We start from the raw sequence: 26,412 nt of genomic DNA on the forward strand, positions 1-26,412 counted from the left end.
AACTTTGACTAACTTATTAGAAAAAACTTCACTTCTGCATTTTTTGAAAAACAAACAACCCAAACATCCCATCACAGCTTTTAGTCTAAACTTCCCTTTTCGTAGACCATTTTAAATTAATTGTTCTATAATAAATGTATGCTGTTATTTTCCAGCTTTCAAAAATGTTTTCTCAATGCAACACTTTTAAGTTAAAATCTTTTATTGCAGACTGAAGACAAAGCAGATAGAAATTATCTCAAGAAATTCATCACCTCAGACAACATAACATACACAACCAAAGACACACTCACTCTGTTACACATACTCAAGGCACTTTATCTTTTTCTTATATAAAACCAGAAATTTGCTCCCAGGATAGAAATCAAACCATCAAAAGCTTGAAAGATTAAAGAGTTTTGTGAAGTCTGTTTTACAGGAGGCAGATTTTCAGTAACCGGTAAACAGATGGTAAATGGCAGTGGAAATGTTATGATCTCAAACCTGAATACATGCAGTACATAATGGTGAGTTTCATGGAGGAATAAGGACAGTCAATAACACGGAACTTTACAGACACCTTTCTGTGATAACCTTCAATTTTGATAGGAAAATGTCTCATTGGGTCCCTCAGCACATGTGATTTAAAAAAAAAAAAAGGAGAAATATTAAGCTCCAAAATACAGATAGAAAACAAGGCTAAGAGATACAGAAAACATGGTTCTAATCCCTCTTGGGCGATTTTGGTAGTTTAGTAATTTATGTGCAGCTTTCAAAACTTAACTAGAGACAAACCAGATCAATCTTTTAATCTGCACTGGCACTTTAATGCCGGTGTAAATGGGTTAAACATAATCTGTACGCGTGGAATGTGTTTCACAGTGCTTTGGTCCTCTTTCCTCCACTACATTTATTCTGCCCCTCGGCCCACAGTGTGCAATGGTTTCTCCCAAGACAAATTCTTTACTTGTGGAAATGCACTTGGCAAAGCAGGTGGACTGTAAAAACGCATTCACTCGATGCTGTGAAATTCACACTGACTCAATGCAGAGGGTGGAGAACTGAGGCTTTTGTCACACATGACAGAGCTAAAATGGAGTTACAGGTAAGAACCAAAGCAGCAAATCCATTTTAGGTCTAAAATAAAACTCTCTGACCTCCCCACCCCCCACCCCCACCCAAACCCAATGGAAGACAGTGTTTCAGCGGAGGGAGCCGGATCAGTCCGAATCCTCATCGTCCAAATACTCTTCAGCGTTGCTGTGTGTGCGGGTGATGTCTGACAAGAAGAACAGTCAATTATTGACACCTGTAGTAGCTGTACGTTTCATCTTTTGTTTATACAGTATATATAGTTTTGCATACTCTTAATAAATGCCTAATAAATATTCAAATATTCCAATTCAAATTAAGATTAAAGATATGATCAGTTTAAAATGATCTTCCGAAAACTAAACATACAGGATGTGCTGGCTACTTGTAGCACGCTGCAGCTGTGTGGTTAAATCCTATGTTTTTATTCGAAGACAACAGGAAATAATAAAAAAGACAGTCACTAGAAAACAATATCTGACTTCTTTCACTTCCCACCACAAATGAGTCCATAACACAAGGGTAACGCCCTCCTACACCAAACTCTAGCTACGTGTCACACAGTTTACACAGGATTCATGTATGGGAAATGTGTCAGGCAGTGTGTGATGTAAATGGGCATAAACTGCTGTTTATAGCAAACCAAGCTGCCACACCTGCTCTTCTCAGGCTAAAAGACTATTCGTTTTTAAAAATATTATTTTTGTATGCAAGTACATGCAGAGCTCAGTTAAGCTTGTTTAAGCTGTCTGGAGGCTACTGGATCCTACAGCATTTTGATACAGACTACAGCGTTCTTTGTAGTTAATTTTATGGATAACAATCATTCCTTTAAATTAAAGTTACATCCCTACAGGCACACATTAGGTAGCATGCACAGAAAACCAAGGAAGAATTCCTGTAAATGTGTTTTTGGTCAGCTTCCTGTTCAATAATTAAAGTCTCTGAAGCCTGTCAAACTTACAGCTCATCTCTTCAACAGCTTGTCTCAACGGACCTTTGTTGCTGGCACTAGTGCTAATATGGACAATACCCTTCCTTATTTTTTTTCCTTCTCCTTGTGTTGTGTGTGAGTGCTGCGATGCTGCCCCTTAGTGGCAGCTGTACTTACTGCTTCCCTGTCTCCTTTTGAGGAGTGAGGCACACTGGGCGTTGGTGGCCATTTCCAGAGCCAGCTTTTTCTCATTGTTCTTGATGTCTGTCCTCGCATCTGAAACAAAACACACTCGCATTACACAACTGGAAACTACACACAGATAAGACATATATATATATACACACACAACTGAGCACATCTAAAGACACTCACTCTTTGTGATATCTCTCCTACAAGCTTTCTCTCTGGTGTTTTTCCTGCTCTGTTTTCATAGCCGCCAAATTAAAAAACAAGCATGACCGCAGTATATTTTGGGACACAGATAGATACTCACTCTTGTTCAGCAACATCTCCACAATGTCAGAATAACCCTTCCAGGCAGCAGCATGCAGAGGAGTGTCCCCCAGCTTATTCTAAAACACAAAACATCATCATCACTGACAAACACCCTGACCGGCTTTGACATTGTTAAACTTAGATCACAAGTTGTGACCTGAACCACAGCTACAGGATTGTTTTGTATGAAGATTATTTCACATTGTTCTGTTACAAAATCACATCTGCACAAAAGTAGCTAACCAGACAGAGTTTCAGTAGCATGTCGTTCCTCAGGGTTACAAAAGCAGATCTGATGTCACTCTGTTATTCAACAGGAAAGACCTGTCTGCTCTGTAATCTGTCCACTTCATTAAAATTTAAGCACCAGTATAGACTGTGGTTTGTTGTCTTTGTTCATTTTGGTTTGCTGAGTTTTCCAAGCATGACTAATTGCTGTCTATCTCATGCTGACTCTGGTCTCTTAAACCCCTGTAACTGCATGTTTTCAGGTCAGTTCCTGTTATGCTCTCACTCCTTGCAAACCTCCCTTAAGTTTTATTTGCAAGAAGCATCTGCACTTTCAGGCATTCTTTTTATAGTAGTTTGGTACAACATAAATGTTACGATAAGATAATCCTTTATTAGTCCCACGCTGGGGAAATTTATAGTAATACAGCAGCAAAGTGGATAGTAAAAATAGAGCATCAATAAAAAAATAAAAAGGAACAATAAATGATAAGTAAGCAAAGAAGCAATATGAACAATGGGAAATCAAAATAGTATCTTAATAATAATATTGGTGTTGTCAGAATGATAATATACCAGATTTTAAAATGAAACTATATATTGCACAATTGAACTGAAAGTATATACTGATATTGCACAGTAGTGTACATAAAAAAGTACAGTTTGTCAATTAGCCAGGTTGGGGGTGTTTGTGGTAAACTGGGAGGGGTCCTGATTACAGTCTGACAGCTGCAGGAAGGAAGGTTGCGCAATATTGCTCTTTCACACAATTATTTTTGTCTAAACATGATGACACTAACTGAAGCAACAAATGCTTTAAGGATTATGACATCTTGGTAGTCAATGTCTAAAGTGTCTTTAGACTGTGTGACAACAATGACTGTTTATTGCATGTCACATTGTACCATGCAAATAAACTATGATCATATCTTGGTTGCAATCTGTGTCAGACTGTACGGCCTGTATGAATGAATCAATGAATGAATGCAGGAATTAATTAATGCATGGTGAATCTTAGCGCTATGTTGTTAACAGAAAAAAGTATATGAAAGCAGAAGTAAGGCATCAGCTCATGGCATCCATCTGTGTTGCTTTTGTTTTGAAAATGCAGAACATTTAAAGCAAAGTTATTTTTTGTTTCACCTCCATCATTTAGATTTTTTTGGGGGGGAGAGGGGGGCATGAATGTGTTAGAGACCAGTGTGTTCTCTCCATAAACTTAACTCAAAAAAAGTCACGCCAGTCAGTGTATTCTGTGTCATTTCAAGTGATTGATTTGTTTACAGATGTGGGTCTTGGCATCACTCACACTTGGTGTTAAATTTTGACACTGTCAGAGTTTGGCCTCAGGTCATCTTTGGTCCCCAAAGCCCCACATCTGCTGTCGGTGAACGTGTCTCTCAGTGTGATCTGGGGTCACCGTTTTGGATTGATGACCAAAGAGTTTACCACATTTCTCTCATGAATGTCATCTTTTATGTCAGACACCCCAAGCGTTGCACAGAGCAAAAGGGGCTTTTAACATCAAGGCAGTAGAAATGTTTCATTTGTTGAAAACAGGTCAGCTGGAGGACAGCACATGACCTGCAGCTGTGAGGGATTTAATAGGAAATCCAGCAGGGCGACTTTCTGCCATCACTGAGCGCCTTGATCATGATCCTGTAGTTCTCCACCTTTGCCAGTCTCACTATTCTGACCATGTTGCAGTATGAGATTAGGAAATCCTGATAATTTCAAGTCCTAGCATGTTCATGTCTAAATGAGTTTTGAGACTGTTCTCACCTGCTGGTTGAGCTCCACATTGGGCTGGTTTAACAGCAGCTCCACCACATCTGGTGAAAAAAAGGAGAATTTAGAGTGACAGACTGAGGAAGGTAACACATTATCACATAACAACAATAATACAGGAACGATGAACGACAGATAACTTCCATACACCAAGTTCCTGTTTTTTGTGAACTTCTCTTCTCATGTAAATCAAATCTGAAAGCAAAATCATTCTTTTACAACCTAAACAAAAGTAATCTGTGTCAACCCAAAAATTAGGTCAAGCAATTTCAAACATCACTGCAGCCGGTCTCAATATTAAGAAGAAGCTGCCACGTAGTGACCTAAATCCATTATTATTATGAATCAGTATTCTTATACACAGTATTTGTTACCTTTATGTCCTCCATGACATCCCCAGTAGAGGGCAGTATTTCCAGCCTTATCCAAACCATTGATCCCCACCTTGTTGTCCAGACATTCTCTCAGCCAGCTCAGATTACCTGTTTAAACACACAGAACACACAATGAGGAGGGTGACTAACAATGCAAACAGTGTCAAAGCTTTTTAAATGAAATAGAAAGGATGCACAAAAATTGTTCAGATATATAGATTGTTGTTGCACCTCGTTTGGCTGCTTCATGCATTGGATTGTCGATAGACTCGGCCTGCTCAGCCACTGAAAAAAACAAAAAACAAAACAAGACCATTAGTGCATTATGTAAGGTTCACTGATAAGAGGGGATTACAGTGTAACATTAGACGACATGTTGTAAAGGTCACCAAATAAATGTAATAAAATTGAAAGTTTGTTTTTTTCAGAGTTTTCTACTCACCATAGTTACTTGGAATTAGCCCCGTCCGTCCCCTGCATGTCCCCTTCCACCAATTAGTGTCACTCTGAAGGATAACAGTCGGGCAAGGGGAGACTATTAGTAACACAGAATGTTGGTTTCTTATAGCCAGAATTCACAGCAGAGACAAGCGGGATGTCACAAGCAAAACTTAAAGTAGGACGAATTATGCAAATGAAAAAGAGAAAAAAACTTACTGGTGGTGGAAAATGGGGAAAAAATGACCACAAAAGCAGAAAATGCAAAGAGTGCAATATTAAGAGTCAACGGAAAGAGGAAGAAGAAGTGCAAATTCAGATTAAAAGTAAACGAGACATGAGGAGGTCATGTAGAAGCTGTGTGTTACCGTGTCGGAGATGTACAAGATGTCCCCTTCTTCAAAGTACAGCTCGTCTGGCTGAAAAACACAACAAAAAAAACCTCTATGATCCCCTGAGTTGATCAGTCATATCAACTCAACAAGTTTAACACATTCAAAGTACTCTGACCTCAATACTGTGTCACTTTTCACCCACTCAATTCCCACTCAATCTTTCCCTTTTTCTTTCTGTTCACTACCAAACACATAAAAATGATCTGAATGTGGGCATGAAGTGGGATTAGTGACCAAGTTTAGTGGTTAAGGTTTTACTTTTTATTTCCTTGGTTTTATCTAAAGCTGAAAATAACAAGTAATTTGTTTCAGTTTCAGTACTTTTATTAAAAAAAAAGAAAAAAATCACTGGTTTCAGATGGTGTTGGCTGCAGTGTGAGCTTTGGCTTGTTAATATGGATTACATAACCAACTTGAAGACATAACTTAAAGAATTTACTGGCCTGAGAGAAATTACGCTTTGAAAAAACAACAACATACAGATTAAACAATTCATTGAGAAACAGACAATGTTTTTATAAAACTTGGATCTTCGCCAGGTCAAAATGTTTTTAAAAAATGAATCCCACAAACACAAACTGAGGTGTGGTTATACATTCAAACTAATCAACAATTATTAAAAAAAAATCTACATCTGAAACATGCTTCTTCAACCCAGCAGCACAGAAGATCTGTGTGTATCTGTTAAACCACAGTTTCAAGGTTAACACCCAAGATTTGTAGGAACGACTCACTTTCTGAACACATGTGAAAGATGGTTGCATCCTTTTATGGTCATCTTGTAAAACAATATGCTGTCATAGTGAAGTTGACCTTTTACCTTTTGGGTATAAGACATCACTTCATCATTTATCAGACATGCTATTTGACATTTGTGTGAAACTTTGCCATAATTAGCATATTAATTCTTGAGTTATGGCCAATAATCTGTTTTGTGAGATCACTGTGACCTTTGACCACCAAATTCTGATCACTTCATCCTAGACTCCAGGTGCACATTTGTGCCAAATGGGAAGAAATTCCCTTAAGGCATTCCTGAAATATCACGGACAGACATAACGCCTTGGTCACAGCTGTCTCCAGCGCAGAGGCATAAAAATATTAATAACTAGTTTTAAGCTGGAGAAAAGGGAGACCTTAAATAGCTTCATGAAAACATTCTTGAGAAAATTGGAAAAATGTCAACCCGTATGTTATGGAGACTACAAGAAGTAACATTTAAATTAATCTGAAGTTAATCGTGTTGGTGTTAAAGAGGGTAAAAAGAATGATCTTCCAGCCCTGTACCTACATGATGTTTTTTTATAATTGCACCCCTTTTAGATTCATAATGAAAATAATTGTTAGTTGTAGCCTTTTAAAAAAGTCTATAGTCAATCATCAAACATCAGAACATCCATCTTTAAAAAAAAACAAAAAAAAACTCTTACCGTTCTGGGGTCAAAGGTGAACAATGCTCTGAACACCTTGACTTGGCCTGGAAAAGAGAAAACACGAGTGAAAAATGTGTCAGCATGATGATCCCTGCATGTGTAACAGTGGTGAACAAAGCCCAGTGCTCTACAGTGAGGTAAAACCACAAGTAATGGCACTTCACAGCTTCTTAAAACAAGCAGTTTGGTTTCACTACAACTACAACAAACTGTAGAAGTGTGCAGAACCCATCTCTAATGTGGTCAATGAAACAACAACAAAAAAGGAAGCATCATCTGGCTGCAATAACCTACATGACCACTGCAAACCTAGACTTTTTCCTTAAACATTGACTAATTTGCTAACAGCTCTACACAGTTTTACATGCAGTGCAGGGACACAGACACAGAGCTGGTCTGTGTGTGTGCAACCCTCGGGGTCCGGGATGGCTCGCTGTCAAGCCTGGCGTTAGCTGCACTGCTGGAATAGCACCAGAGTGGTTGTGGCCTTAGCTTACAGCTGAACTAGTATATGGAGATTTACTAAAGAGCTTAAAGAAACAGCATATGTGCTTTGTAAAAATACATAGATATTATAACAAATGTATTTCTAACTCTCTATAACTAAACATGCATACAGTATGTTGTGCTGTATATTTACTATACAGACAATGTTTACTAAACAAATGAATAAGCTGGCTATATTGCAAAACATTAAACCAGCTTTTGTTTTTGGTTAATCAAACAGTGCTGCTGCAGAGGTAATATAATGCATCTGCATTTGCATCAGATTGATAGATAATCATCGCTCAGTAGTTCACTCTACTGACTCCCCTGACAGATGATTTGTCTTGGTGTACCCACTCTTATTGTCTAAATATGCTTTTAAACATACAAACACAGAATCGGTTTTATCCATTTGTTTGTTTAGTTGTTTTTTACCTGAATTTTAAAGGCTAGCCCAGGCACAATATAGCCTACATGACATATACTGCATTACAGCATTGTTCTGTATTGTCTCTGTTGACTAAACAAATAGACAAAAAATGTTAAAAAATTAATGATCCTTTCAAGCCAGAATTTGAACAGACGTCGGTGAATCATGAAAAGCATCTTCTGGTAAAATGTTTACTGTGTTTTGACACATTTGGATGGATTCACATCTACTCTGGTCGATGTGCTTAAGCTTTAAAGCTTGAATGTTGGCCTGCTGCAGCTCCCCTCTGCCATTTACTCAGGGTTTCTATTTAACTAAAACACTGGCTCAGTGTCTCAGAGTGAGAGGGACCAAGTCTCTGCACAAACCGAGCTCTGTCTACTCTGCAGGCCTGGTCATGTCGCTCAAAGCTCACAAGAGCCTGTGCTGACTAGTCCGGGGTTTCTCTCTGCATTTTAAAGCCTGAGGCAAATGAGAGGGTTCACTCTGTCTGTGTAAAAAAGAACATAAAGATGAAAAATATGATCTCAGAGTCTCAGAGTGAACAAAACATTGTCAGTATATTTTTTGATGGTGGGTTGTTGTTTTATTGCAATACCAGCAGCTCCAGTCTTGCCCCAATGTGTCTGATCTTGGTGGCTCCTTGATTTCCCATACCTGTTCAAACCCAACCCAACAAGAAACCACCTGAGCTTCCCACAGGGCAGAGATAGCAGCACAGTGATACAAAGAGTCTATCATTATAAACTAATCTGTTGATCACTTTCTTTATTAATCAGTAAGTTTTATGGTCTTTTAAATGTCATAAAAATAAAGATGTTTCCCAAAGGCCAAGATGATATCCTGAAATGTCTCATTTTGTCCTAACCAACAGTCCACAACCCAAAGATGTCCAGTTTACTATCATAGAGGACTAAAAAGAAAGCAGAGAATATTTAAAATGGAGAAGCTGGAAGAAGAGAATCTGTACATCTCTTTCTTTAAAAAGATGAATCTATTATTATACACTATCAAAATAGTTGGTAACTAACTGATTAATCGACTCAATATTGCCGCTCTAAAAGAGTCATTAGTCCAGAGCCTGTAGTGTTTCGAATTGCAGATTACACACATGGCTCTCTAAATTGTTGCTGATCACAGAGCACAAATTTAGCACCAGCCACTTGCTGGTAAAATATGCAAGGGGCTAGTGTATTTGCTTCAATCACCAGCCATAAAAACCACTGAAAGCTATTGAGTGGCTGGTAAAAATGTGGATATCCACTAGCCATTTGGCTGATAGACAAAAACGTTAATCATGCACCCTGCTATTCGTCAGGAAATTTTCAGAGGAAGAGAAAAAAGCTTTTAAAATCCACAACTCACAAGCCTGGTCCTGTTCAATCTGAGCACAAAAATGTTGTTACAGCATGTGTGTAAAGCCAAAGATGTATTTGAATGCTGATAAAAAAAACGTTTAATTTGATCTTTGTGGGAAAATTTTGCACCTCAGAACATCTGTCCAAGGGGCCAGTTAGAGACCAGCAGCCTTGAAGTAGGAGCAAATTCATGCAGGGCTCAATACCAGCAAACATGGCACATAAGTACGAAATATCTAAGCTACTATAGATCCAACAGAAGTCATGTACGCAGTGAATCATCAGTGAGTCAAATGCATCTGGATTGTGGGAAGTCCTGTGCTCAGGATGCATTGATGTTTGTGTCTCCACGTGAATTACCGGATAGGAAAAGAAACATAAGCTGTAGCTACAAACTCTCCCAAAGTGGACCGCAGACTCTCCCCTTCCCTAGTGGCCATCTGTCACGGTGGGAGACGGGCATAGACTATCGCACCTGCTGTAGCAACCAGGCCAGGTTTCAGTGAGTGGACTCATGAATAGCCACACAGAGAATAATGATAATGACATGTCCATATTAACAGCTTTGTGCTCAGTGTTTTCAAAGCTAGCAGTTAAAAATAAGAGCGAGTCTGTGTTCATCTTCTGTGTGGTGTCAAAGCACATTTCATAGACATGCCTATATTTCTGTACTCACTGACATCATATGCTTTTACTTCACATGGGCGGATGGTTCACAGTTTTCTTTGTGAACCTTTTATTTTACACCTGTCATTACTTATGACATAAGGATGCAGACAAGATGGGAGCTGAAAACTGAAATCTAGGCCACAGCCCTGCAATAAATATTACCTTCATGAAGATTATAATGTTCACATTTTGCTGAAAATGTTTTAGAGGGGCGTTGGTTCATCTTTATGGTTTTTTGGCTACCCTTATTAAAATGGAGGCTGAACAATACAACCTTAACTATTATTATACGAGTTATTGTAGGAATTTTGCATTGGACCGCAGCACTTTTAAAGGACGGGTTCACCATTTTTCAAGTCTATCTTAAAGCCACAATGAGGTGCCCAAATGAACACTGAAATAGATCTTTTTCTTGATGTAATCATTCTTCCTGTTCATACTGACCATTAGACGATCCCTTCATCACGCAAACGTAAGGGATGGAGGACAAAATCTACAAGCCTTTCTGTGTTAAAAGTTTATCTGAAGTTGATATGAAGTTTCTGTCCTAATGAGTCAAATCAAGTAGATATATTTCAATGCTTGTCTTTTTAGTTCCAAGGTTTCTATGGTTTTAACATTTCTATGCTAAAAAAGGTTGTAAATGTGGCAGATATGCACATTATAACACTAACTCTTACCGCTGAAGCCTCATGTAAGCTTCAGATCAACTTTTAAATCCAGTTTTGGTCAAATGAGACACACTGTGGACTTTGTCCCCCATCACTCACATTGAATGGGAAAGAAGTTTTCCTTGCTGTAATGATTCCTCCTGTTAATCATACTGTGTTCATATGAGCACCTGACTGTTGTTTTAAGACAGACTTGAAAACTTTAATAGGGTAGACTATAATGTCCACACAAAATATTTTTTATTTCATTTTTATTTTATAAAAAAACAAAACAACAACAACCAAAACATACTATGAATCCATGCGACCATTTTAATGACAATGCAGACACATCTGTTTCGCTTGGGAAGTAGGTATCAAAAATAGCTGCACACAAAGAACTTGCAGGAAGTAAGACTGGTGTCACTGAGCATGCAGACTCATCATCACCTCTTAACCTACGACCTAAAAGCTACTGAATGACAGCATTAGTGATGGAAATAGGGAAGTCACAGAGGCCTGCTGCAGTGAGCTGGATCCCCCCTGTCACTTTATCCAGCTTCATTGTGGTCCTATTCACCTTAGTGAAACGTCTCAGTGTTACCAAGCTGCATTTAAGTCTTTCTTTTTGACTAGGTGATCATAACTTCACACAAAACGCAAATAAATATTCAAATATTCAGTTTTCACTCACTCAGAAGTGCTCACCGTCCGCCCATAAACGCTCGCATCGCCGACAAGGTGTGTAGTCCTCGTCAGAGAGAGGAGCACAACTTTTTTGTTTTCTTTTTTTAAAACGAAATTTTAACAATAAATATTCATATCGTTGGTCTTACCTGGCTTGGCCGGCTTGGGAGGAGGCTTCGACATTGGCGAGGATCAATAAAATGTGACAAAAACCAAATGGAGATGTGTGTTGTTTCAGCCACAAACGGCGCTTGGACTGTAGGGCGCTCTGATATCCCTCCCAATGCGGAAGTTCACTAACACCACAGGCTAGGCGGAAAAGTTGTCTGAGCATGCGCAGAGAAGACCTGTAAGGGCTTGTCTTGACGTCACGTTGTCGCTTTACTATTACTGTTTGTTATTTTTATTTTGTATCATTTACTGTTACCATTTATTCATTTGTTTTACTACTATATTTATTTTTGCATAATTGCACTTATTTGATGAGGCTTATGTATTTCTACATATGTCATGTATTTCATTCTATTTTTTTGTGCATATTTTAGTTTACTTTTTAAAATATTTTGATGAGGTTTCTGTATGTAAAATCCTACTTTCACTTATTTTATTATATATTTATTTAGCCTATTATTATATTATTTTTTATTTTACTTTTTAATGTTTTAATTATGTTTGTGATACCTACCTACACTTTGCACAATATATTTTATTTGTTTATATTTAAAATGTATTTATTTATTTTTTGTTATATTATTTTGTACATAACTTAACTTTAGATAGCTTTTTTAAATGTTTGGATGATTTTTTTGTTTGTGATCCCTGCAGTTTCTGCATGTAAACTCTGAAAAATTATATTTTTATCTTTTTAAAATGCTCTGCATATCTTATTTCATATCTTTCTCGCTGTCATTCATTCATTTATTTTGGTATTTGGTGTTTTTTTGTACATATTGTTTACTTTACATACTACATTGTATGTGATCCCTACTTTTTCTCTATGTAAACTCTGCACACATACATTCATGAATTCATTAATTTTTTGTCTCATTTTATTTTATTTTGCGGTTTTTAAACATATTTCCATATTCTTTTATGTTTTGATAATGTTTAATGTGTAAACACTGAGCATTCTGTAGCCTATGTAAAAACAATAGCTATATTATGTATATATTGGTCATTAATATAGGTTATTTTACATTATCTACTGATTTAGTAATTTACTATTTCAACATTACTATTAATGTAACAGAGTCGTTGTAATAGCGTATTGGATTTAAATGGTCTGTTTTTTGTTTTTTTCGCAATGGGCAGGTCGACGTAGACGCTCAAACAGCCAATGACGAGCGTCCAATGCTGAAAAGCATGAATGAGCAGAGGGTAACCTTACATTTGCGAAACACTTCAAAAATATACTTGTCTCGCTGTTTTAGAATGTGACAACCCGGTGGGTGTGGTCTGACAGTATTTAGTTACAAAATCCACTTGGTTAACTTTAAGGAAAGAGTTTGGGTTAAAATGATCTCTTTAACCTAGTGTCTGGGGTTGAAGTTAGGATTTGCCCACTAATCTCGCGAGGTTTGTAGACTCAAATCTAGGAGGTTACCATGTAGACATGACCCAGAATTGTTTCTTGCAGCACACTGTGCAGTACTTACTTGACATCTCTTTAAGCAGTTCAGGCTGTATCTGAGCTGTTTATTAATGTGTTCTTGCAGTCAATAACGCTCCAGTGACCAGCCGTAACAAGCTGAAATGAAGACACTAGTTGTGGGAATTGGCGGGTAAGTAAATCGGGAGGATTGTCAACATATAAAAAAAACATATTGTCAACTGATTATAATGTGTTTTGTTTACCTCCATTCAAATTCTCTTCATTGTTCTCCTTGGGTCATTCTGCCTCCACCCAGCCTGTTGGACCTCACATAGCAATTTGCATGTTCACGGTTTTTTTTAACCACCATGGATATAAATAAGTTGTTTTTTAAAAACTTTTCAACTTTTCAGTAGCCTAAGCCTTTGTTAATACATGCATGCCATTTTGAGATTTTTTAAATACTTTTTGGTGCCAAGTTAAGTAACAGAAACACAGACAGACAAGACATCATGGTGAGCATGTCACAGAAAGACACGTGGAAACGGAATTGCTTAATTACATTCAAGGGCATTTGCAAGCATGCAGAAGGAGCTGTATGGGCTCTATCAGATCAATAGGGCATGTGACACACATGAGGCAGCAAAGACTGATAAGGGCTATTTACTCTGTAGAGAGACAGTTGCACGTGCACCTGAGACAAAGAGAACATATCTGAAACTAATTGTCTTTTTATGCAATCAGTTTGTAAATACAAAACATGCAGTGCAGTGGCAGCTGTGGCACATGGATGTTTTAAGTATTTTCGGATGTCAGATTAAGTGTCTAAAGTATGTCTATAACTATCAATACAGGGATAGGTTCACAATTTTTCAGGTGTCTTAAAACAACAGTTAAGTGCCCATATGATCACCCATATGATCCTCACTGTAATCATTCCTCTTGCTCATAGTGGCTATTAAAAGATCCCCTTCAAATATGCTTTCAATTTATGTGATGGGGACCAAAATCTGCAGTGTGTCCACAGTTATTTAGTGCAAGAATGCATTTAAAAATGTATCCAAAGCAAATATGAAGCTTCAACAGTCTGAGTTAATAATATCAAGTGGATATTTGCCACATTTACAGTCTTTTTAACATCAGATGTCCTCTTTGTGTTCCCTTGTTGAACTGTGACTGAAGTAGAGTAACAAAAGGGGGGACTTTGGAACCAAAAAGACTGTAATGTTGAAAGATATCTACTTGATTTCGACTCATTTGGACAACTGAAGCTTGGTATTAGCTTGAGATAAACTTTTAAATACATTTTTACACAGAAGGACAGCTGTGAATTTTGTCCGTCACCACTTGCATTGTTGGAGCAATGGTCAGTATGAACACGAGAGAGGATTATGGCAAGAAAAACCCATTTCAATGTTCATTTGGGCAGTGGACTATTGTTTTAGGAGAGACTTAAAAAACGTATTTCTTACTGACAGCATGCAGTTATGTCACATATTGTGTTTCACCCTTATCTCAATGCGAGCCTGAAAACCAGTGTGTCTCTTGTTTCTGGTTTCATGTGTTCCACCCCTGACCACAATAAGCATCACTTACAGTAATGGTTGCAGCTGGGTGTGATCAAAAGTGCACTTTGTTGTTCCTCTAACTACACCCAAACAGTGCTAAGTGTAACTGATTGATACTGGATTGTATGCATTGGAGGCTGATAGCAGTATTGGTATCTGAAAGGTTAGAACATTTGATAATAGTATATCAGCCAATATTCATTTTTTACTCAAACAGGAAACAAACATTTTTGATTAAAAAAGAAAAAAATTGAGGAATCGAGTTTTCACTTGTTGCCTGGCAACATCACAGTCTTGACAAGACTCCTCTGTATGTGTAGAAGAGAAATCTGGGTCTTCACGATCAAAGTCTGAGCTTCACAACACAGGTTTGTGGAAGTGGGTCATGGCTCAAACACAGAAGATTTCTGAGGATATAAGAAGAAGAACTGCTGATACTCACCAGGCTGGAGTTGGAAAACCTTTTTTAAGAGTTTGGACTCAACCAGGCAGATTGTGTACAAATGGAAGATATTAAACACCACCATTACCCTCTCTAGGAGTGGTCGGACAACAAAGATCACACCAAGAGCAGGTGTGTAATAGTCCAGGAGGTCATAAGGGATCCCCAGGGAAATGTCTAGGAAATTGAAAGCCTCTCTTGCAGTGGCCACATTCAATGTTCATGAGTCCACCATCGGGAGAACATTGAACATCAGTGGTGTGAATGGGAGATATGTGAGGAGATGGCCACTTCTCCCCTGAAAGAACATTGCTGCCCATCCACAGTTAGCCAGAAAGGTGCTGGAAAAATATTCTGTGGATGGATGAGACCAAAACTTTTTAGCTTGAATGAGAAGTGTTATGTTTAGCCAGAGGCAAAACTGCATTCAAACATAAGAACCTCATCTGATCTGTGAAACATGGTGGTGGTAGTATCATAGTTTGGGCCTACTTTACAGCCTCTGGACCAGGACAGCTTGAAATAATTGATGCACGTATGAATTCTGAGCTGCAGCAGTAAATTCTACAGGAAATGTTAAAGTCTCCATGTATCTCAGTAGAAAGTGGGTCATGCAGAACAACAACAACCATAAACACACAGGTCGCTCTATCAAGGCAGAAGAAAGTTAATATTTTGAAATGGCTGAGTCAAAGTCCTGACCTTAATCCTATAAAATACTGTAGAGGGATCCCACAAGAAACCCACCAGCATCCCTGAGTTAAGACTGTTCTTTAAGGAGGAAAAATTCTTCCATGCCGATGTGCAGGGCTGATAAATGATCACCGGAAACATTAAGTTAAAGTTATTGCAGCAAAAGGGGGTCACACAGAAAGCACACTGAAAGCAATGGTTCACATACTCTGGCTCCTCACTGATATGTATGACTGGATAAGGTTCCTCAATAAATAAATAAGTTTAATGTGTTTGTCTTATTGGTGTAATTGGGTTCCCTTTATCTACTCTTAGGTTATATTTATGCAGAAGAAGAACACATTCTTAAGGGTTCACAAACTTTTAAGTACCACTGTATCTGGAACCATTGGCTGACATATCAACTCTGTTAAATGCTCAATTAGGCTAAGCACTGACACACCTGGAGTAAACATGTGTATCACTGTAGTCAGATGAGGAGTTAAACCACTGGAGGTCAGCAAAAAACTAGATTCTCAGCTGGTGTTGAGTTGCTCTTTAAAAATCACTTTTTTTAGAAGTTATAGATGTCTGATTGAGGCAGGTGTGTAAAACAAGTATAAATGATTAACTTAACAAATATCATAACATCTTCTCGTTTGTGCGGTTTCTCCTTCAGGATGACGAATGGAGGGAAATCCACTCTCTCTAAGAGTCTACATGAGCAGATACCCAACAGCTGCATCATTGCACAGGATTCATTTTTTAAGGTAGGCTGTTACTTCAAATCATATTACAGTCTTCACACTTTCACAGTCATGCCAGTAGCTTGAGAACATGTGTGTTTATGGTTGATACTCTTTTCTTCAGGATGATTCTGTGGTGCCAGTGGACAGCAACGGGTTTAAGCAATATGACAGTAAGGATGCTTTATTTTTCTCATTTGTTATCCAACATGTCAGTAACAGTCAGTATTTTACACATTGCAAGCCAGTTAAACTTGTTCTCACTCACGTTAAAGTTCTGAATTTCAGAACTAAGCTGTAGCGATATTACAACTGATGTATTTGTGTTTTATTAATGAGTATATTGTCATGAGCCCAGCTTCTCACAAGAAAATGAATTAATTTACTTAGAGCAAATAACTTTCAATAGTTGGAAAGATTTTTTATTTACAGTGTGTGTAATATTTGTATCTTTCTGTTTATTAACTAGCTAAATAGAGTAAAATGAAATACAAGACTATTGCCCACCACAGGGGAAAAATGTCATTAAAACATAAAAGCATAAGCCGAAGAACATGTAACACATAGACCAAATGTAAAGTATAGAGTACACCACACTATACAAGTATAAAACAATATATACAATATCAAAATGTGATATATTTGTTGCTTGGTTTTACATCATGTCACATCGAGACAGTGTAGTTGTAGCTGCAGTGATAGATTGATAGTTATGGAAGTTTCTGTGATTCTGTTTAGCGCTCGATGCTCTCCACATGGACAAGATGATGACTGAGGTTGAATCATGGCAAAGAGATCCTGAATTGTTCCTGAGGGGACGAGGGCTGACATCAGAGTGCACATTGCCATTAGGCAATGAGGAGGTATTTGTGTTGATCGTGGAGGGATTCCTGATTTTCAACTACAGGTACACAAAGTGTCATAACTGTTTCAGTTCAAAGAAGTCAATTAAAAAATTTCACATTAATGATTAGAAAAATGAGTAACACTTCCTGATATTTTTAGCAATCATTTCCTAAATTACAGTAGAGACTGTGCATTTCATCAATTTCATTGATTCCAATTAGCTGTAACTTAATGAGCCTTCTAGTCAGTGCACAGCAGTTCAGATAAAACTACAAAAATGGGAAACTTGTCTACAGGTAAGCATACAATTCCACATGCACTGTATATGAGGAATAACGTTTCCATTAATCTGTTAATAATGAATTCATATTTGGTTTATTACTGCCATTTTAAATTGAAATTCTTCTAAAAATCAACAACAGAACCACTATAAATGTCTGTATTTATACAGCGCTTTACAATGTTTCTTTTGCTCACTCACTCACTCATTCACACACACACTTACATACAGATGGCGACAAAGCAAGGTGCTGACACAACAAGTAGGAGCAGTATGTGGTTTCCTTAGACACAGCCGCTGGAAATAACAAACCAACTTTTTCTAGGAAACTTTTTTAAATGATTAGAAAATAACAGAAAAAAATAACAGACCTGTGACTGAATAAATGACAAGCTCAAAATTAATTCATGTTTTGCGTAAGGATAATAGACTGTGCAAAGTTGATAGCAGAAGTACAATACTTTAAAAAAAATGTAGGCACTAATAATAAATTAAGGTTGCTTTCAAAAATTTGTATTAATCAATTAATAAATACAAAGTGCAGGAAACAGAAAAAAACTGAATCAAATGAATATGTGGTGTGAACATGTGGCCTTTAAAATAGCAGCAGTTCTTGGTACTCCTGCACAGTTTTTCGAGGTACTCAGCAGATTGGTTTTTCCAGACATTTTTGGAGAACTTGCTGATGGTTTTGCGTAATGGCAAAATCAAAATATTCAAAGTGCCTAAAATTTGTATTGTACTCTATATACACAGACAAAATCGTCTATTGCCTTCTTAAGGTGGGGATTTCCACTTAAATTGATAGGGTTTTTGCAAAGCTACCATTTAGTTTATCTGTTATGACATGGTCACTGCAAATGATGTTTGTCTTTACAGGCCCTTGAATGAGCTATTTGACAAAAAATACTTCCTGGAAATACCTTATGACGTCTGCAAGATGAGACGGAGGTTAGAATCTGTTTAATCTTAGTACTTTTGTCAAATTTCCCAAATTAAATATCATTTTCTTATCATGGTTTGTTCTACTACTGTGTTTTGTTTTTGTTAGATGTTATTCCACATCATTTTTATTTTCATCTTTGAGCTGATGTAACCAAAAAAGGAAGAGATGAAGTTTCCTTATCATGTGTTCCCCCTACCCCCCAGTTCAAGGGTCTACACGCCCCCTGATCCTTCTGGATACTTTGATGGATACGTGTGGCCCATGTACCTAAAAAACCGTGAGGAGATGCAGAGTATGGTGTCGGGAATTGGTGAGTGTCCATGTCTACTAGTTAATTGTACTAGACAGTTTTGTTGGAACAATGTAGTGATAGTAATGATGATGAGATCAGAAATGGCAAAACATCATGATGATGTTGATATTAATAATAATGTTGTTACTTTAGCAGCTGGACAGTTGTTTAATTGTAATGCAAATCATCTATGTGTACAATATGTATTTTTTACAGTATTTCTGGATGGACTAAAGTCAAAGGAGGAGCTGCTGGCTGCTGTGTATAAAGATGTTAGTCAGGAAACAAAAAGGCTCACGGGTAAGTAGCAAAATATTTTCAATTCAATATGTGATTTGATGTATTTCGAATAAATTATGCTCCTTTGAAACTAACCCAGATTATGTCAATAGATGTTTTTGTATCTGAACAAAAGAAAAATGTACCTACGGTAAGTTTATTTACCCCCACTTCTCCGAAAATGAAGACACAGAAATATAGTTCTTTAAATACATCATTCTGTAACTGTGGAATAGATTAAAATTTACGTTGGAGAGTTTCAAACAATAATAAGCAACAAATCAACAACAATAATATGATTGTAACCAACAAGACCTTTTAGTTAGTTGACTAATATGCACTATTATACACTATATTATATACATGATTTAAGAGGAAAAACCCTGATGATTTGTTTTTTGTGTTTTGTTTTTTTTTATTTGCAGAAAAAGACTGAAATTGTTGGATTTATTGACCCTCTGAAAATGATGACTGCTACTGGAGCGGATGTCAAGAAAGTTAGTTGTTTGAACTAAAGTGCAACTGAAAGGATCAAACCAAGTACCTCTTTAATGTTACAGGACTACATTTCAAAACCATGGATGAAAATAAACTGATACTGTAGTGTTTCAAAATTGTCCAGCTGGAGTTTGGACAGACACTGCCAGAACCACAGTAGGCTCAATGTCTTTACTACTACATGCAGTATTTTGATGTGAGATTACAGAATATTATGTAATGTTTTAACAGTGTTTTATCTCTCGATGCATTTTTTAATGTACAGGAGGATCTTAAAGTCAGACTTATCTGTATATTGTATATACATATACCATTAACAAGTGATTTAACCTCAGATGACCAAATACATAAAGTGTGCATCACCATTTAAAAGACTCATATTTGTATATTATGAATATTAAACAATTATCATAATCATGTGATTTGATGAGCATCTTTTTTGTTTGTTTTCTAACTATAATCTGAATTCAAAACTCTGACAGCAAATTATAAGAAAAGACACATATGAGTAGAAAGTATGTGTATTTGCATGTTTTTAAAATATTTTGAAACATTGCTGGATTAACCTGCAAGGGTTGACTTGTTACCTCTCATCAACATACTGTTATCTTGAATTTAGTTTAGTAATGTTTACAAAAATGCTGCAGGGATGATTGTTGCCCCGGCTGTATCCAAAAGACTTTAGCCAAAAATGAATCACTGTCAACTTATTTTTTCTGTTGTCATTTCTTTTCTTGATCTTGATTTCTTTCTTAGACCAAGTGGCCTACACCAGTGGTAAGCATACAGTATGCACATGTGGGCTAAATTGGCTTTCAGTGAATTAATGAACATTTCAACCCTCTCTAATAAAACCGTTAGACCACAGTCTCCTTTTTATCCAGTCGTTGCAGAAACCCTCTGTGTGAACTGCATTGCATAAGTTATAAAAAAGAAATAGTTGCATCAGTGATTCATTTTGTTCCTTTGAACCTATACACATAATGCAATCCACGAACTTCAGCAGATTTTCAAAAAGATGTCCATGCAGCATTATTGGGTTTGAAAGGTCTAAAAATTCCATTTACTAATTTATTGAAACATAACAAAAATCTTTGGACTGATAAAACTCAGACAGTTTTAAAACCACAATGTTACAGAAGTCTTTGTCAACAGAAATACCAGAGCAGGTGCTCTTTCAGAGTGTGTGCATTCCTTTTTCATATGCTCCCTCCCTTTAAAATCCTATTTATAGAAGGCCTACTTTCAGCTTTGGACTGAAACCTGTTTGACAGCAGTGTAAAGTGTGCTGTGTGAATTGAGAGCTGTCCTTAATTGCCTTTGCGTGACTTATGCTATTGCAAGACCCTCAAAGGTGCATCATTTCCCACACAATTTAAGGTCCAAAATTTTACCAAAAAGTCCACCCTGTCAGCAAAACATTTTTGTTTACCTCAGCACTCAACTTGTCTGACCGGCATGTGCAGTACAGGTCTCATCACATGTAAATCTGGGGATTCCTTACTTCCCCCTACTGACTATATCCTCTTCCAACTTGACATATATAAGTGTGCTGCAGCTTCTTTCATGAATCAATACTCTCTATAGCCACACACTTTTTGCAGGTCTGATTTAAGCCTTGATTTGTTTCAGGAAATTAAGAAGAAAACATGTCAAAGGTTGGATTTTGTTCATTTGTGTGTTTACTTTTTGTCTGCTGCTGCTGCTTCTGTTGCAGCAAAGCTATGCCGACTAAAGTCAACCAGGAGGCTGTGAACGAGAGACCTGTGATCGGTGAGTGAAAGGCAGCATTAGGTTTGAATATTGCACATTTTATTGAATAGACACTCACAAGATACAAACATAAAATCAAGTGTTTTTGTCCCACAGGTATCTTGACTCAGCTAGTTTCAGATGAAGTCATGAAGCCATACGGGAGGACCTACATTCCTGCCTCCTATGTGAAATACATCGAGTCTGGGGGCAGCAGAGTGATGCCTATCAAGTGGGTTAAGTTCTCATTGCGTTGGTCTTTTGTGCTGTTTTTAACAATAAAGATAAATTTGACTGAAAACAATAAGTCAACTCTTTAGATCTGCAAAATTGAATTTATATATGTGGATCTACTTTGGACTTAGGAAGTATCAGACAAATGTCAATTAGGTGTGATATCTTTTAGGATTAATATCATCTGTACTTTTAATAATACAGAAAGTAAGTACTGTTTTTTTTGTTTTCCCTTCACAGATTGACCCATACAACTGCTGAATATGAAGACATCTTCAGGAAGATAAATGGGTAAAGCTCTATGACTAATAAATACATTAACTTTGTTTTTTTCAATCCTCATTTTGTCTTTGTACTAATTGTGTGACATCTATTTAGCCTGATTTTCATCGGTGGAGCTGCAAATTTGGAGACTTCAGACTATGCCAGGGTGGCCAAGGTTTTTTACAGGCTCGCTCTGACAGTAAGTACAACAAAAATGATCTTAACCATTTCTCCTGAAAGTGAAGTTAACGCTAAGCGTGGCTGTCTGTCTGCTTAAATAGCCCTTTCAATCTAACAACCATCTTTTTGTCTTTAATTCGAGTTTTTTATTAGCTTTAGCCTTATAAACACAATATAGTAAAATACAATATACTGCTTTAAATCAACAAAGAACAGGTAATAGTAACAATAAATGTGGGCACATATTTTTTTGTATCTGCCTTTTAAAAATATTTTTATGTCTTTAGTATTTATTGTTGACTTGTTTAAGTCCAAAGTATTTCAGAATGAATAAAACAACCTTTTTAGTCTGCTGTAATAATATTTATTTTGCATTATTATGTCGCTGAAACCTGCGATAAGCTTGTAAAATGTAACATGGAGGATATTGCAACATAATGATGGTGTGAATAATGCAAAGGTAATGCTCCATTTAACAACAAATTCATAATTCATTGTCAAAGTACATAATATTTCAAATGCAGGACATTACTCATCAGTGGACTGCCTTTCTACTATTGACTGAACTAGATTTCATGTTAATATTGACCTTCTTTTTAAAGGCATTGCCACTATGTTTCTGTGTTTCTTGGATCAAATATAGTCTTCAGAGGCAGCAAACATTAAACTTCTGACTCTTTGTGTGTTTCAGGCCAACGATGCCGGAGACTTCTTCCCCATCTGGGGTACATGCATGGGCATGCAGCTGCTGACTGTGCTGGTGGCCGGTGAAAGTCTCTTGACCAACACCACAGCTGAAAATATAGCACTGCCCCTGAACCTAACTGAAGGTTATAACCTACTGATTTATTGCTGATATGTATATGTGGGGTTTTTTTTAGGTAAAAGTGTTGGAAAACAGCATGTACTGAATCATACCACTTGGTGTCAGTAGAGACACAAATCAGAGGGTGTTTCTTGGCCTTAACATCAGACCTTCTTCTATTGTCACCCATGTTTATTTTACTATAATGTCATTGTTTGATAAAAACCTTGTCTTTATATACATATACAAGTTTATCTACTTGTTTCAACACCACTCTGTTTCTCCCCTGCAGAGGCCCACTCCAGCAGGATGTTTGAGGGTTTCCCCAGTGATCTTATGAAGGCTTTGCCCCAAGAACCCCTCACTGGCAATTTTCACCACTATGGAGTTAAATTGCAGGTACAGTAAAATACTGTGGTGAGTAGTTTAACTGTATGTGTCACTTTCCGTTGGGATTTCAGCTTATAGTATTGAGAAATAAAAATCCAAAACATTCATCAGGTCATTTCAACATCAAGAAGTGTGTCTGCCAGCGATTCTGTTTCATAGAAACCAAACATGTGTAGTACAGACACAAATTATATTATACATGAGCAATCTGCTTGTATAGCAAGAACTCCGTATTACTTCTTCTGTGATGGATTAACCTAACATGCAGACAAATGTTCCTCCAGACCTTCGAGGAAAATGCGAAGCTGCAGAGTTTCTTTTCCATCTTGTCGACAAACATTGCTGAAAACGAAGCCTGCTTTGTCTCAACTATCGAAGGTTAAAAACGCATCTTTATATTATATTATATTATTTTATATTACTCAGGAAAAGATTTCTAATAGCACCATTTCCTCCTTCCTTCTTCATGTCAGGTAAGAGATATCCCTTCTATGGAGTGCAGTGGCATCCAGAGGTGAATCGCTTTCAGTGGAGCAGCAGTCTGAACTTTCCTCACTCCTTTAACGCTGTCCGGCTGTCGTCTCTCCTGGCTGAGTTTTTTGTCAATGAAGGTAAAGAGTTAAACACAGTCAATCTATTAATAATGAGCAATTTCATAATAGGAATAAAGAGAGGTCAAAGTAGAGTTGTTTGCTAGAGAGATGATTGAGATTTTGAGTTAACTACTGAACAGATACTATTTTAGATAAAATACCTTACTATCTTACTTTAGCACATAAGTATTGTACTTAATGTACTTTAAGCCTCAAAGTAAAGTACTCAAGGTCTGCGGTTTGATCTCTGGCTCCTCCAGGCTGCATATCAAACTGTCCTTGGGCAAGATACTGAACCCCAAATTACTCCTGAAGGCTGTGTCATCAGTGTGTGAGTGTGTGCGTGTGTAAGTGTGTGAATAATTAGCACTAATCCTGATGAGCAGGTTGGCCCAAGTGTGTGAATGTGTGAATGTGACATGTAGTGTAAAGCACTTTGAGTGATTGGAAGACTAGAAATGTGCTGTATAAATGCAGCCTACAAGTACAAGTACCTCAAACTGGTACTCAAGTACGGTACTTGAGTAAAGGCACATAGTTACATGCAGCCTGCTCACCATCACATTGTCCTGTGTGTCATTAAAAATAAATCTGCTGATTAATACAGTCTATATCCCAATGATAATCAGTTTATCATGACATACAGCCAATCTGCACACTTCAAAGCTGAAATGTTTGACTTTATTTTTTTTTTTTTTTGGAAAAATTATTATCAAAAAGTTGCTGTTTAATTTTCTGTGAAGTTATCAGTTAAATGACTAATTGCTTCACCTTTAGTGCACACACAGGCCAGACAGGCCAGTGTGCCCTTGCATGTGCACACAAATAAATAGATTACAACAGGTATGGATACAAATGTCAACCCAACAGCTCTGAACAGCCATGTTCATGACATTGTATTGAACAAATGAGGAAATATTCAGATTTATATATAGTTGCTTTAAATAGAGATAAACACTAAACAGTTGAAATGAACACAGGCTCTGTCAGTTTTGATGTGAATTAACACAGAAATTAACACATAGAGTTGGTTTATAAAAGCAAACTAACAATTAAAAAAACACACAGTATGGTGAAATCTTATTATCATCCAGTCTAATTATGCCCCACATATCCACCTCAAATAATATAATTATTAGATACAATGACTCTGTTTTTACTCGATTTCCCCTTTAAGAGAGGATTCATTCTGTTCTAATTTTTCTAATCACATGCATCTCACTTCTGCTTTGTTTAGGAAGGAGAAGTTTACATCAGTTTGACAATCCTGAGGAAAAGGCTTCGTCACTGATTTACAACTACTTGCCAGTCTTTGCTGGAAATTTCACAGGATACGAGCAGATCTACTTCTTCTGAAATCCTCTGGCATCTGACTGTGTGGGTGTGTGTGTGACACAGCTGCACAGGCACACAAAGTCTTCTGAGTTTTAATCATCTGAAAATGATTCAGAATGCATTTCATGACACTTTGAGCACCAGAACTTTTAGTTTTATCATTGTAAATGAACTGTGAATACTTAAATGTCATATTGCTGTTATCAAGCTGCTTATTTGCATAAATCAGCTTTTTTAAATGTGTTGTTTTTAAGCCCCTTGTAGTACAAAATTTGGATTGGTGCCTTCCAAGCCCATAGCTAACATTTAGGAAACCATGGGCATGTCCTCTTTGTATGCATGACCTTACAATTGACATGACTTTAGTTCACTGTGGGCAATGTATTTAATTTGATAAGTACATAAACATATTTGTTTAGTTAGTGTTTGTACCACTAAAGCACAACATGAATTGAAATAATAAAGATCTTAAAGCCTTCATGACTAAAGAAGCAAAAATCAAAGTTAAAAAACATCTTATAATATTATGTGAACTGTTTACCCAGCGACTCTCATGAGATTCTGATTTTAAAGCTAAACCCTGATTGGTGCATGAAAGTATGTTACATCACCTTTTTCTAAATGAGCCAGTTCAAAGCAGCGAGACAGTCAAAGAAAAACACAAATGCACAGTTCTCCTATGTGAAATATCCCAGAGTGTTCCAGTTTTGGCAGAATATTGTGTGTTCATGTAAGATGTGATTACTCACAGTGAGAAGCTGATTGAGAAAATAGGCTTTCAGGGCCTTTAAGGACACATCTGCGTTTTAAAGCGTAGGGAACGACCTGAGTTGAAGTTCAGAAGTTTAGTTTGTGAGGAAGCTCATGAGATGCGGAGGAGTTTTCATTGTTTTGAGGCTTTTGAAATGAAGTTGAAAGTTCCTGAAAAAACTCCCCAAAAAAACAAAACAAGTAACTTGTCAAACTTGTTTTAAAGTTTTTATTAATTCAGTTTATAGTGTGCTCACATTCTGCATCTACCTAAATCAACTGGCGCTCTGTGTACAAAAGACCAGTGGTGGGAAGTAAGTATTTACTCAAAAACTGCATTTATGAGTTTTACTTGACTATTTCTATGTTATACAACACTTCCATTCTTCATTTCAGAGGAAAATATGGTACTTTTACTTTAACTGTATTTGCTAATAGTTGCTACTATATCAGCATAATAATGCAGTGCTATTGAACTACCAAATGAAAGTAGTTACATGCTGCTGACAT

General features: G+C 37.0%; 3 protein-coding genes across 4 annotated transcripts; 2 read left to right on the plus strand and 1 right to left on the minus strand.

The window, feature by feature from the left end:
* Window positions 1-184: 184 nt before the first annotated feature.
* ostf1 (osteoclast stimulating factor 1) lies at window positions 185-11,717 on the minus strand. The gene is made up of 10 exons (XM_053326164.1): window positions 11,589-11,717; window positions 7,157-7,203; window positions 5,700-5,750; window positions 5,336-5,399; window positions 5,125-5,178; window positions 4,894-5,001; window positions 4,514-4,563; window positions 2,502-2,580; window positions 2,183-2,281; window positions 185-1,258 (listed from the first exon to the last, which is right to left on the minus strand). The coding sequence occupies exons 1-10, from the start codon at window positions 11,620-11,622 to the stop codon at window positions 1,200-1,202; spliced, it is 645 nt and encodes a 214-aa protein (XP_053182139.1). The 5' UTR covers window positions 11,623-11,717; the 3' UTR covers window positions 185-1,199.
* A 1,166-nt stretch (window positions 11,718-12,883) lies between these two features.
* nmrk1 (nicotinamide riboside kinase 1) lies at window positions 12,884-20,073 on the plus strand. Of its 2 annotated transcripts, XM_053325157.1 has the most exons (10): window positions 12,884-13,014; window positions 13,155-13,220; window positions 16,392-16,482; window positions 16,583-16,631; window positions 17,197-17,365; window positions 18,464-18,535; window positions 18,734-18,840; window positions 19,039-19,122; window positions 19,215-19,252; window positions 19,527-20,073. In XM_053325157.1, the coding sequence occupies exons 2-10, from the start codon at window positions 13,192-13,194 to the stop codon at window positions 19,614-19,616; spliced, it is 729 nt and encodes a 242-aa protein (XP_053181132.1). In that variant the 5' UTR covers window positions 12,884-13,014; window positions 13,155-13,191; the 3' UTR covers window positions 19,617-20,073. The 2 variants fall into 2 exon arrangements, with proteins under 2 accessions (XP_053181132.1, XP_053181133.1); XM_053325158.1 differs by lacking the exon at window positions 19,215-19,252.
* A 703-nt stretch (window positions 20,074-20,776) lies between these two features.
* On the plus strand, window positions 20,777-25,655 carry LOC128365106 (gamma-glutamyl hydrolase). The gene is made up of 9 exons (XM_053325741.1): window positions 20,777-21,372; window positions 21,469-21,583; window positions 21,826-21,876; window positions 21,964-22,048; window positions 22,721-22,859; window positions 23,127-23,233; window positions 23,509-23,602; window positions 23,698-23,835; window positions 25,055-25,655. Exons 1-9 carry the CDS (start codon window positions 21,249-21,251, stop codon window positions 25,171-25,173), a joined length of 972 nt encoding a protein of 323 aa, XP_053181716.1. The 5' UTR covers window positions 20,777-21,248; the 3' UTR covers window positions 25,174-25,655.
* The last annotated feature ends 757 nt before the right edge of the window (window positions 25,656-26,412 follow it).

The sequence above is a fragment of the Scomber japonicus genome, chromosome 9 (assembly GCF_027409825.1).
Source record: "Scomber japonicus isolate fScoJap1 chromosome 9, fScoJap1.pri, whole genome shotgun sequence".
NCBI lineage: Eukaryota > Metazoa > Chordata > Actinopteri > Scombriformes > Scombridae > Scomber > Scomber japonicus.